This window comes from Euprymna scolopes, chromosome 40, assembly GCF_053919585.1.
Source record: "Euprymna scolopes isolate OS-2025 chromosome 40, ASM5391958v1, whole genome shotgun sequence".
Taxonomy (NCBI): Eukaryota; Metazoa; Mollusca; class Cephalopoda; order Sepiida; family Sepiolidae; genus Euprymna; species Euprymna scolopes.
In genome coordinates, this window is record NC_136521.1 from 35436016 (window position 1) to 35450303 (window position 14288).

The following is a 14288-nucleotide window of genomic DNA, read 5'->3' on the forward strand; positions in this document are numbered from 1 at the left end:
ATATATATATATATACACAAGAACACAAGTTAAGATTGTAACTTATACTTTACCTGAATTTATTGTCTGGCAGGATACTCAAATCAAAAATATTAAAATTTTCTTAATCCGTGAAGTTTCAAATAGGTTCTTCTCATCAGAGAAAAATAATTAGGAAATGAATATTACAGCAAAGCTATGAATTTGATGGTATTTGCATAAATTGAAACAGCATTACATGAAAACTAGTCATAAATGCAAAAAAGTTTTAGTGCTAAAAGTTCATGAAATGGGGAAAGAGATGAAAAATAAAAAACGTGAAATGAAAATTAAAAGTTACTTTTTAGACAAAATGGTCATAGGAGTCAATGTTCTCATACGAATGTCAACATTATAAATCCAACTTCTTCGTATGAGGACATTGAGTTTTATTGTCAAAATAATGAAAATACTTAACCACTTTATATATTTTTTTTTTTTTTACACAGACATCGCCACATTATCAAGGCCAAGAGGCCACTCAAGGATAAGGGTTAAAGAGTGTACAGTAGAAATTGGACAATATAGTAATCATTAGTAATGAAAATTCGGTAAATTTGATAACTTATATGGAACGGCTCATCAAGAACTTATTTACGTTAGACTTGAACACAACCATATTGTAGTCAGCCGGAAAGCAGGAAAACAGAAGACAATTCCACAGGCGTGCAGTTCTAAGAAAGAAGCTTTGTTCATGGAATCTACGTTTAGGTTTAGGCACAGATAAAGAGTGGGGGGAATTATTGATAGTGTTTACAGCTAGACGAGTGTTTCTTGTGAAAGTTTGGCGAGGGGGGACCATAGACTGAAGCTCAGTCGAACACTTTCCATGAAAATAACGATACATCAGAGCCAAACTCGCAACATCTCTTCTGTGAGATAGAGGTTGCAGGGAAGAGAAAAGGACATCTCCTACGAGGCTACGAAGTCTATTTTGAACTCTATCAAGGCAGGACAAGTCCTTTCTAGCAGCTCCTGCCCAGATGTTTATATCCTTTCATCTGGATTTTTTTATCTTTAATTTTTATTTCACTTTTTTTTATTTTTCATCTCTTTTACTGATTTCATGAACTCTTTGCACCAAAATGTTTTTTTTTGTACTTATGGCTAGTTTTCATATAATGCTGTTTCAATTAATAGTAGTACCAGCAAATTTATAGCTTCACTATAATATTCATTTCCTAATATCTTTCTTCTTACGAGAAGAACGCATTTCTTTGAAATTTCAAGGATTAAGAGAAAGTTTAATATTCTTTAATATTCCTTATCTGATTATCCCGTCGGACAATAAATTCATGTAAAGTATAATTTACAATCTTAAATTGTGTTCTTATTTGATTATCCTGTTAAATAAATTCTTATAAAATATAATGTACAGTCTTAAATTGTGTTCTTCTATGACAAGCTCTATTTCTTATTTTGGTTGTATTGAGCTTTTTTATTTGGTTCGGATTACTATATAAATATTTGTATTTATATTCACTTCAAGTTTAGAGAATCTTTTGGCTTGTAAACTTAATTTTTACTTCTTGATTTTATATATATATATATATATATATATATATATAGTAAGTTATGAAAATATATATGGCTTATGCATAAGCCTGAGAAATTCTCACGAGAATGAAACGCGGAATATTCGGTGTAGCTTAACTGCTATATATATTTACATAACTTACTACCTAGCTCTACCTATGTATCAGGCACTGTTGAAGTACATACTGAAAAATTTACGCATAAATTATATCTTCATATATTCATTTATGTGATTAAATGCAGTAATCACATATATATATATATATATATATATATAGTCTAAAGAACCTCCGCATATTTTATTATATAAAAAATACTAAATTTGATAAAAAAGAACCTTTCTGTAGGCTTCAATAATATTTGTTTTAATGAATAAATATATATATATATATAAATATATATATATACACACAAACTTGGGGGTTCTCTGCTTAGCAAGACGTGGAGATAACTCTAGGATAAGAATGAATGAGTATTATGTAAATGGTGAGACAACACTAATGATCAGTAATGGTGGAACTTGGGTGGAGTTTAATTATTCAAAAGGATGGCTCAACAGGAACTTATTTACATTAGAGTTGAAAGTGATTATGTTATAGTCAACTGGAAAGCAGCCTTATGGTATTGTTTTCCAGACAATTCTGGGAAAGAAACGGTGTTCATGAAATTGTCGGTTAGTTTTAGGCACAGATAGAGAGCGCGAGAAATTGTTGACAGTTGTTGTAGCTAGACGAGTGTTTGTTGCAAATTTTTGACAGGGGGAGTGGTCAGAGATTGAAGCTCAGTCGAGCACCTTTCATAAAATTAACAATTGAGCAGAGATAGGCTTGATGGACCACCCAAGTCTAAAGAATAACATAAAATACTCACGGATTGAAAATGACTAAGAAGTGTGTGTGCCCTATTAAAAACGGGACCCAATCGTGTGGGGTTCATCGGTTCCTTATTGCACCACAATTTCATTTCATTTTCGTAGCAACTGTTGAAATTTTCAATTTCTTCATTCAGATCTGAGAGTGATTTTTCCAATTGTCGGCAAAGTTCGTCAAGTTGTTCTGGATGATAGCCATGGTAAACAAACTGGAACAGAGAGAAAATAAAGGAAAACATATTTAAAGAGAGAAACTTGGTCACATCTTTGAAAACATTATTTTGCAAGTTTAATTTGAAAATTTAGAAAATCGAATAATTTTATATGTGATGCTGCCACTTGAATGGAACCCCGGTGCCATGAGATTCAACCCTTAAGCTGAGCAGGGTGGGACTGAAGCTGTTTCCTAATAGCTATAAGACACAATTATACAATTATTTAAAAGGATGACTCCAATCTGATTACATTAGATACATCCACTGGTAGATATCAGGGTGGGCATATATGTGTGTTGGTTGAATAACAGATTAAATGCAATGACTGAGCAAAAATGGGAAATAATAAATTGTTTTGGGTTAAGATTGGTTTCCAAGCTAAGAGGAAATGTTAATTCACTTTAAGATTTCAATTGATGACAAAATAAATTGTTGACCTGTTGACCGTGGCTAAGAGCTCTGACATCAGATCATTTTTTATCAAACGATTAAAATCATATTTTTTTTTTCTTAGATTTTTGTTGTTAAAACAACTAATTCATAGAAAAAGACTCAGTTTTTTTCCTCCTCTTCATTTTGCTAATAACATTAACCCAAGAGGTCAGCCTATCATGGAAAGAGAAAAGGTCTGGTGCTGTTGATGCTTGTTGTAAAGTCTGAAATCGATATGTGTTTGTGCGATTGGATCAAATTTTAAATAGAGAAACTTGTTCACATATTTTGAAAATATTGGTTTGGAAGTTTAATCTGAAAATTTACAAAACAGAATAATGTTTCTTTATTTAAAATTCAAACGCATATCGATTTCAGACATTGCAACAACCATCAAAAACATCAGACATCTCTTCTCTCTCCACGAGGGACTGACCCGTCAGGTTAATATTATCAGCCAAATGAAGAGAAAAAAAATAAGACCAAGCTTTTAATGAATAAGTTTTAATAATAAAAGTCTCAGCAAAAAAATGATTTCAATCATTTAATAAAAAATTATAAAATATTACCAAGTTTTCTAAATTTTAAAATCCATTTAATTTTAATTTCTCACAGGTCAAAATTAAGAAGTTGATTATTTGAAATTAATTAACTAGCAAACTTGTGCTGTAAAAAAAAAATAAAAAAAATATATATATTCATTTTTCTGCAATTTTTTTTTACTTTAATTTCAACCAAAGCAATCCAAATTTTGGTTCTTGTCCAGAATTCCCCCTCAAAAAATAAAAATAAAGAAAAATCTGTATGATGTATGTATCCATGAAGGAAACAAGTACATTCCAAAAATCGTGTAAAATGATCAAATAGTTTTATTTTTGAATAAGAAAATCAAATTTTATGTGTATTTGAGAAGTGACTGTCTCGCTTGCCATTTTGAAAACAATCTCAAGAAACAAAGAGAGATAACTCAACAATAATTCAAACTTTTCAGATTTTTGTTGTAACGACTATGAATTCCCATCAATCACTTAAAAATGATTTTCTTCATAGAAATGAAACTACTTGATCAATTCATGTAATTTTTGGAATATGATATGAAAACAATAAAAATTACTTTTTTTTTTTAATCAGTAAAAATTTACCGTATATACTTGTGAATAAATTGAATTTCTGGGAGATGATTTTAAGGTTATTTTCTTTCTGGGCCGACTTATGCATCGGTAATGTTTTTGGAAATATTGTTAAAGAGCGACTTAGCACTCGATCATAATATAGAAAACGCCATTTTGTTTGTGCACTCGGTATATTCTAGTAATCCCAGTAATTAACCGCACTCCTTCCGAACCCTACTAGAGTGTTCGCCAGCATGTAAGCACATGCGTGGTTTTTGAGTGGAATAATTAGAATAGCTCTTGCAATACTCACTCTTTAGGCATGGCTAGAAGTCTAAGTTCGATATGATGTATTCGGTGATGATATGACGTTTTTTTAATAGGTTAGGAAATGTAGTGTTTACGATATGTCGTTCTCCTCTAAGTTCAATACGTTTTAGCAATTTAATAATTATTTAATGAAACCATTTAATGGCACTTAACGAATGTGTTCACATTATTATGGTATATTATGGCTCATACTATGTATGTGTTTACGTTATTATGGTACATGATATTAATGCCTAAAAAAACTGCGTCTGGAATCTACAGCATGTCATTGATCAGAATGTCTGATTTGCAACATTTGCGTTTGTTGCATGTAAGTGCGCAGCGGGTTGGTTCTATATATAAAAATTGAATAGACCACACATGCATGTATTATTGCTTACAGATGCTGAGAAACAATTTATAATATGTCTTACCAAAAAAAAAGACAAACATCAAAAAGGAAATTATCTGTGCAAGAAAGCGCCATGAGACGGACCATTTAACTTGTCTAGAATCTACAGTTGACTTATACACAGGTAATACCTAAAATGACACCATTTTTGGTCTCAAAAAGCACATCGACTTATACACAAGTATACAGGGCATATTAAAATTAAATAATTAGAATTACTTCTTTTAAAATATGAGTTATCTCAAAGTATAAAAAACTATTTTTTTACATCAGTAAATATTTTATTAGAATAAAAATTGGTGCAAGCCCAGAATTTAACCTAATTCAAAAAAAAAAAAAAATACAGAAAATTTTTTTACAATGTATGCACTATCATAGGACAAAAATGTCATAAAAGAAATCACAAATTGATCAAGTAGGTTTTTTTTAATTAAGAAATCATTATTTAATGATGTTTATTGATTCTTAGCAAATCTTAACAAAGCTGATTTTTTAAGATGTTGTTAAGGGGAGATAACTAGTGATGAATTTTAAATATAGTGGACACACCATTTTTGCTGCCTTATAAAAATTGGATTTTCTTAGTAAAAAAGACTACTTTATTAATTTATGCGATTTTTGGAATATGGCATTTCTGTGTCATGACGTTATAAACATTTTTGTGTATTTTTTGTTTTTTAAATAGGTTAAACTTGTACCTAAAAATTAATAACGAGATTTCTAATACTCTCTTGGCTTCCAGATAAATTCCTAATGTCCCTCTGGAATTGCCTCATCCGGATTCCAGACGAATACCAGACAAATCTCCCTGTAAAACTTCAATTATTTGAAATCTTAAAATAAGATTCGGTCCTCATAGAGATTCAAGACCACTTCCATTGTCTTCCCTGGTAAAATTTACATAATACAATTTTAGATTTTATGTAGATTCTCTACTATCATTTTCTATAGGGAACACACAAACATTGAGTTTTGTATATATAGCTAGACAGATGCTTACCTTTTCCTTGAAGTCATTCAGCTTTGCTTCTTGTGTTTCAAAGTCATGCAAAAATTGTTTCACTTTGTCTTGGTACATATTTATCAAAGCTGTCACCTTGGATCTGAACAAAATCAAAGAAGAATACTTATATATTAAACTAAGCGTTAACTTATCACCATTTGTTTACCCAAGACCTTTTTTCTTATATATTTTAATCACAGAAAATCTAAAATTATGTTCTTTGATACAACGGGGGCTTATGCAAAAAAATTATTTAGGGGCACAAATGATACTTGAATTTAGCCTTTAAACTCTAATTCTAGCAAGAAATTATTTTCTATCGGTCAGTTTAAGGCCTGAAAATTACTTAAAAAAATTTAAGAGATGCTTATTTATGATGAATGATCGCGAATACAAATCCAGGGCAACTTTTACATCACAGAAATGTATAGGTAAAAAGAATTGAAAAAGTACCTGGGAGTTATCTGCCCCTGACACAGGAAATTTTGGGGAGTTATCTGACTCTGGTACAGGACCAACCGGTTAGTTATCTGCCCCTTGGAACTATGCTAGCAGAGCTAATCAGTGTTGCCCGAGGGCAATAAAAAAAACAAAACAAAATAAAAAGGTTTAAAAATGTGTGTAACTTCTATTTCTCTACCTCCATCTTTCTCTCTTTCCTCCTTTTTCTTTCCCCACTTTCTCTTTTATATAATAGATAACGTTGGAAATGGCTTAAAAAAAAAAAAAAAAAAAAAAAAAAAAAGAAAGAAAATCGACCTTCCCCTTACGAAATCTGGTTCAAAGAATGAATAGTTTTGTTTTATTTTTTTTAGATATTATACATCCGGAGCAACACTGATCAAGAAAAATATAAACTTTGTGGGTCTTTGGTCAGTAGTTTTTGGCTTTTAGTTGGACATACAAACCTACACACAGACAACTGTCCTTTCTATAATGGACTAGCAAGGGGTGGGGTCCTTTCTGGGTTGCCAAATTTCGTATTTATTATCACGGAGCCAATTCTCTATGTAGCTATCAAGAGATAGGTGAAACAGATTTAATATTAGACGTCTTGAAGATAGGAATTGAATTTGCGCATGTGCATGAAAGAAATACAAATATTTCGGCAAGTTGAAATTAACATTTTGTCTTTCAACTTGCTGACATATTTCTGTACATGTTATTCATCCATCCAAACAAAGATTTTACTCGTTATAAACCATCCTTGGTATATGATTACCATTTCTTGTTAATTTCAGTTGATATGTAGTCAGTAGTTTAAGAGTTTATTGGTTAAATATTTATACACAGACAGACACACATACACACTGTTTAATTTATATAGATAACATGTTTTTGTGTGAATTTTAGAAACGACACGGGAGATAACTCCATGAAGATCTCCGAAAAAAAATTTCACTTAATTTGATCAAGTAGTTTTTTTTTTTACACGTTTTTATGAGAGCGCGTTGAAAGCAGACATCTTGGATTTGTTTTAAATTTTTGTTTGAATTTTAGAAACGACATGGGAGATAACTCCATGTAAAGCGCCGACACTCCCTCCCCATCTTTAATAACTAGCTTTTCTTTCTAAAACTCGAACCTTTTGCTCAATATCATAACAAATTGTTTTTTCGCTGTAAAATAAAAACTACTTGCAATTAAGTGAAATCTTTTTCTGGAGAATTTCATTCCATAACAGATACGTACAATTTAAACTTTTTTTTTTTTTCGATATTTTCATTTTTTAACGTCTTGACTAAACTGTACAAGTACCAGATTTTTAAATAAAATAAAAAGCAAAAAGTCATTTTAAAGATTTTAAACCATCAGCAAGAGAATAATTTCTGGTTTGAATTCAAGTTTAAAAACATCAATAAGAATTTTTACTCTTTTTATTTTGTTTTAGTTGGGGATGGGGCATTCCATCTGGATGCTAGACATTTATTCGCTATCTCATACATTCCAACTGGGAGATCTTTTTAAGATTCTAAGGTTCTCTTTAAGTGCAATTCTTTGTATCTCTCTTGCCCTTAGTTTATTGGGTATTATTGCCAGGTAGTTTTTGAAATTAATTTTTCAAAAGTCTGTGTGCTCCTATAATTACTGAAATTATATAAATCTTCCTAAGATTCCAGTTTCTTTTCATGTTGTTCATAAGAAATAAGAAATTTATAGAAAAATAATTCCAGCATTAGATGTTTATTTTTTAAACATCATAGCATAAGAGTTAGTCCTTGAAACAGCAGAAAATATGGAAAAAATAAAAATAGTTGGCATGGCATGGATTTATTGCCAATCGGCAAAAGTATTTTCAAACAAAAAAACTGTTATAAATGAAAAAAATGTTATTAATTAAAAAAATATTAATTAAAAAGATGTTATTAATTAAAAAAATTATTAATTAAAAACCTTATTAATTAAAAAAATGTTATTAATTAAAAAAATGTTATTAATTAAAAAATGTTATTAATTAAAAAAACAATTAATTTAAAAAACATTAATAAAAAATATTAAAAACCTTATTAATTAAAAAATATCAATGAAAAAATGTTATTAATTAAAAAATATTAATTAAAAAATGTTATGAATAAAAACTGTTATTAATTAAAAGAATGTTATTAATTAAAAAATATATTCATTAAAAAATGTTATTAATTAAAAATATTAATGAAAAAAATGTTATTAATTAGAAAATAATTATTTAAAAAACATTAATTAAAAAAAATCTTATTAATCAAAAAACAATATTAATTAAAAAAAAATGGTGAAAACAAATTATTAATTAATAAACCTAATCTTATGTTGATGTGTTATATCAAGATAATTTGAACATGAACAGGCATCTCGCTGCACAACTTCCCGCCTAGGAAGCTCCTATAAATCTAATATATAAAAGGCTGTATGCCTGTCTTCATATTTTCAAACTTTATCTCTTCCGAAACTAAAAGTTGCAGACAGCACCAGGGTGCCTCAAATAATTGGATTTTTACAGACCATTCTTTAGCCAGTGAAAATAGATTTTACGGGATCAAAAATGGAAAAATCGTTATACATTTTGTACATTCATCTTAGTTTATTTTTAATCAGTTCATATGCGTGTCACGTTGGTGCAGTGGTGACGTCACCAGCTTTATATGTTAACAGTTTTGGTTTTGATTCTAGCTGATGGCACCCAAATATTTTTTTTTTGAAATCACAACTCTATAATATATACGAAATCTGGACGAATTAAAATATCATATTTAAGCGTATTTTACGTCCCTGCGGCTAGCATGTCTTTTAATTCAGCTTAGTCCCTTATATCTCAGCAACAGTGTGCTTGTTTTGGGTGAATGAAATATAAAAAAAAAAAACGTTTTTTTAAATAAAATAAAAACATGAAAGTAATCTGAAAAGACTTTAACCTATCGACAAGAGAGTAAATTCCCAGTTTGAATTCAAGTTTAATAACAGTCAAGTATTGTGGTTCATACGTGCTAATAAATAAAACTCAGGAATTTTTAACATGTCCCCATTGTAACAAAAAAAAACAAACCCTTAAATTAGATTTATCACAATCATGCAGAGGAAACGGAAAGAAAAAAATTTGGATATACTTTTGTTGTGGTTCGTTTGGCTCGCACATGTTGAGATCAATTTGTCGTTTGATATCGGCTGGTAACAGATCGACTTTAGAAGAAAACAGAGTCTCCATGATATTTGGTTCTTTTGTAATATCATTAATCAACCGAAATTGGCATTCGTATTCAGACTCAATATCAGGAAGTTCACTGTAAGAGAGAGAGAGAGAAAATTAAAAAAACAGAAAAATAAAATTGTTGTGTTCTTGCAGGCTGAAAATAATCAAGACAAACATATATTAACAGAAATATATTTTTTTTACAAGGGAGTCACCACTTATCAAGGCCTGAAGGCCACTTGAGGATAAAAGTTAATGAATGTAAGGTGGCAGTGTTGCAATCACTAATGGTGTAGAATTTGGATTATTTAAAGCAACGCCTCAACAAGAACTTGTTTACATTGGACCTTAAGGCTACTATATTTTAATTGGCTGGGAAGCAGTCCAATGGAACAGTGTTCCACAAGTGACCAGTTCTAGGAAAAAAGCTTTGATCATGGAATCTGCATTTAGAATTAGGCATAGACAGAGAGTGGGGAAAATTGTTGACAGTAGTTGTTGAGTGTTTTGTTTTTGTGAAACTTTGGCAAGGCGGTGGGGACCATAGATTGGAGCTCAGACGAGTACTGGCCATGAAAATAATGTCTCTTCTGTGGAAAAGAGGTTGCATGGAAGAGAAAAGAGCATCACCAACTATTAGGTTTCGAAGCTGGTTTTGAACTTTAATAAGGCAGAATAGGAAGTGGTGAGCAGCCCCTGCCCAGATGTGGCAACAGTACTCCATTTTAAGACGTATCTGGCTCAGATACAGATAGAGGATTGCATCGGCAGTGAGATACCTACTGGAGCAGTACAATGATTCAACCATTTTTCCAGCGATTTTAACAATAGATTTCATGTATGTGTTCCATTTCAGATCAGTAGTGAAGATTAGTCCTAGAAGCTTGTCAAGATATGGTGCTTCCCTAAGACGAGAGCCATTCATTTCAGTACGTTGTAGAAGTACACATCATGATTTTGGAGACCACGTATTGCATATTTACTTTCTTCTCACTGCAGGAAGATCTGACACAAGGTCAGAAGGTGAGGAGAGCGAAGCCAGATTTCCTAAAGGAGAAGTACTCTTGCCTATTAAAAATTACTTGAGCAGCCATATTGGCATTCTCTGATCAGAGTGTCTCAGGCAGTAGGCAATAAACTTACTCCACCTGAAAGAAGGGAGATAAGACCTGAATGAGTGAACTTCCTAGGACTACCCAGAACTAATGCTTCAACCCAACAGATAAAAGGCCACTGAAATGACCCAGTTTCCGTGGGACTGATAGTCAAGAACGGAATCTCTGGTATGTATCAGTAATCGGAGCGATTGGCCAGATGAATATCATGAAGCGCTGACATCGATGTTTAGATGTAACTATATTTGTCTAGGTTAGCCTTATTCCTGAACTAGCAGAGGGCACCTGGTCTTGCCCGGTTGTAAAATATGCTTAAATATAGTTTACTTCATGCAGACTTCGTATTTATTATTACAGAGCCAATTTCTTTTTAAATATCATATTGTACCTAATATATACTACTGATTTCCAAAGTTTAAAATAAATGACTTGAGTGCAATCAGTTAGAATTAAAACCAAAACATTTAGCACTTCAGCTGCATTTCCTATTGTTTGAGCTATCGCAGGATAGAATGATTTAACATCAGATCACTTTAAGTTAGGAAGAATGTATTTGTGCAGGTGCATAAGTAACAGAAATATGTTGGCATTTCAACTTGCTGATACATGTTATTCATCCAAACAAAGATTTTACTCGTCATAAACCATCGTTAATATATGATTACTATTTCCTGTTGATTTCAGTGTTTTTTGATCAGTAGCTTAAGAGTTTATTGGTTCAATATTTATACACATACATCTATTGTTTTATTTATATAGAATAGGTAGATTAGTTTACTCCATAACTAATAAAACAATTACAATATATATATATATATATATATATATATATATATATATATATATATATATATATATATATATATACAGGCGGCAAAAAGAAAGTCCACACTTGTAATGTTTTCAAAAACTGCAACTTTAAGCTAAATTTAATGTAAGTGTTTAAACGAACTCTACCTCATTCGATTGGCCTTTCATTCTTCTATAATTTAACCTGTTCATATTTGATTTTTAATTGAAATATTCTAGTGTTCATATCAATTTAAAAAAATAACTTCAAATTGAGGTGGCAAAAAAGAAAGTCCGCACAATGGAAAATTGTTATTTAAATGTAACTTTAGGACATTAATGCAACACAAATACAACAGGAACACAATGAACTTAAGCTCTTCTGCAATTTAACAGCCTGAAATCTTTTGAGAATTCTTTGAATTAAACTGCAGCAATACTCTGGGGAAAGGGGATCCCACTTTTCTTTAATTTTTGTCGAAAGTTCTTCCAAATTTGAAATTTTATCATTGCATAGCTGTTACTTGATGTAATGCCATACATTTTCGATAGGATTGAGGTCTGGAGATTGTGCAAGCCAATCCAAACACGGAATATCATGCTCTCCCAGAAACCTCTTGACATTGCCAGCTGTGTGAATGAGAGCATTATCCTGCATAAAAATGAGATTATCATCCAAATACCGACCAAAGTAGGGTAGAAAATGCTCAGTCAACATATTAATGTACTTGCTTGAATTAATTCGACCTTGCTAGAGTTTGAACTGTAGACCCTGGACCAGTGGTACTAATAATGCCCCACACCAAAACTGAACTTCCACCATCTTGCAGCGAAAGGATTAAATTCTTTGTCTTTCCACCGACAGATGTACTGCCTACTGTCACTGCCTTGCCTATTGAACTTGCTTTCGTCGCTAAAAAGCACTTTTGACCAATATGAAGAGTCATGATCTTCATTGCATCTGACGAAGTCCAGATGGTGCTTTCTGTTCTTTACAGAAATCATTGGCTTGCATTTTGCAACATATCCTCGCAAATTAAATTCCTTTAATCTGTTCTTGACAGTAGAAAGAGAGCACTTTTTAACAAGATTACACTGTTGTTGGATTTGGGGAGCCGTTTCAAATCTGTTTCTTAGGCTGCGGATTTTGATAGCATTGTCTTCCCTGTTCTAGTATGATCAGATTTAGGGACATCATGAACACTGCCGGTGTTTTGGTGCTTTTGCACAATCTTTCGTACCGTTTCCTCATCACATTTCAATCTGCAGCCAATTTTTCGATTGGATAAACCAGAAAGGTGGAGATTAATGAGCTCCTGATGATCACTAAGAGAAAGTCATGGCATATGGACTAAATGTTACGTTGTATAACCTGGAACAACAACAATTACGATTAGATATGCTTTGTTACCTGTTGGTGGATATTTTAAATTGATTAAGGGGCGATAATTTAAGCTAGTTTTAAGCAAATTTGTTGCTGTGCACTTTCTTTTTGTCTCCTCAATTTGAAGTTATTTTTTTAAATTGATGTGAAAACTAGAATATTTCAATTAAAAGTCAAATATGAACTGGTAAAATTATAGAGGAATAAAAGACGAATCAAATGAGGTATATGTTGTTTAAACAGTTACATTAAATTTGACTTAAATTTTTTTAAAAATTCAATTTATAACATTATATAATCAATTGTTAATGCTGCAATATTTTAAGTTATAAATTTATTACATTTTTTATTAGAATATCTTATCCTTTTCTTTTCCAGCTTTAACAACTAGTCCTTTGCTTTTCCATGTTTAAGCTTAACCATATTACTTTTCATGCTCGCATTTTTCTATTGTAATATATATATATATATATATATATATATACACACACACACAGTAGAACTCCGGGATATGGTAGCCCTACGTTTTTTCCAAGTTACGATGTGGAATATGATGTTTTTCCGGACCCTAGTTATGGTATTTGCCCCACCTTATGGTGTTATTTATAATGTTATTTGATTATATACATGTGTATTATATACTGCACTGTATTTTGTTACTAATTTTCAATGCCGTATCCTGGGGTGCTACTGTATGTGTATATATATATATATATATAGTCTATCTATAAAAGTGATAATGTATGTGTGTGTGTGAGGACACTTCTCAACCTATAACCTCAATGAATTTTTGATCTACAGACTTAAAATTTGGTATATAGGGTCTTCAGACATGTAGAAAACTATAATCGGGTTTCATCTGGAAAAAAAGGGCTGCTAAAGGGGTCAAAATTGAAAAATTGTTATGTGGAGGGTCATCGGATTTTTATCTGTTTGTCAACTGTTTCAGGAATATGCATTCGTGAATCGTTCACATGACATTACTTATGCTAAGAATAAGTAAGTTTGAAAACACTTTTTAAAGATTGTGTCAAGTTTTTGTTGTGACTGTCTTACAAGAACGATACATTTATATCCTTCCCACAGGTGGGGGTTGAGATTAGATTGAAGAACTAGTGTTATAGAATGGAGAGAGAGAGAGAGGGAGATGTGTAAATTATATTGTAGACACGTTGACCGGAAGTCAGGATCAGCTGATCAGATTGTGTGTGAGTCACGTGATCAGGTTAGCTGAATCGTTGAGATTTGGTTTGGACTTAGAAGGCGACGGACGGCTTCACAAACGTCTCCTTCACTTTACTGGGGGGGGGGGACGCTGACGTGTACCACACAAGCCAGAGATTCACTTTCCATCCTTCTGCGAGATATCTGGAAAGTGAAATAAACTATAAAACCAATTCCTTGTCTTAGAGTGAAATGAATCTTCGT

At 31.6% G+C, this 14288-nt stretch overlaps 1 protein-coding gene across 1 annotated transcript in view; it reads right to left on the reverse strand.

The window, feature by feature from the left end:
• LOC145265493 (HAUS augmin-like complex subunit 7) overlaps positions 1 to 14288 on the reverse strand; it is a 38564-nt gene that overhangs the window by 6651 nt on the left and 17625 nt on the right. The window contains exons 6-8 of the mRNA XM_080121371.1: positions 9490 to 9663; positions 5906 to 6008; positions 2425 to 2634 (exon numbers count right to left, since the gene is read on the reverse strand). Of these exons, the coding sequence (XP_079977497.1) occupies positions 2425 to 2634; positions 5906 to 6008; positions 9490 to 9663 (487 nt within the window). The remainder of the gene's footprint in view (positions 1 to 2424; positions 2635 to 5905; positions 6009 to 9489; positions 9664 to 14288) is intronic.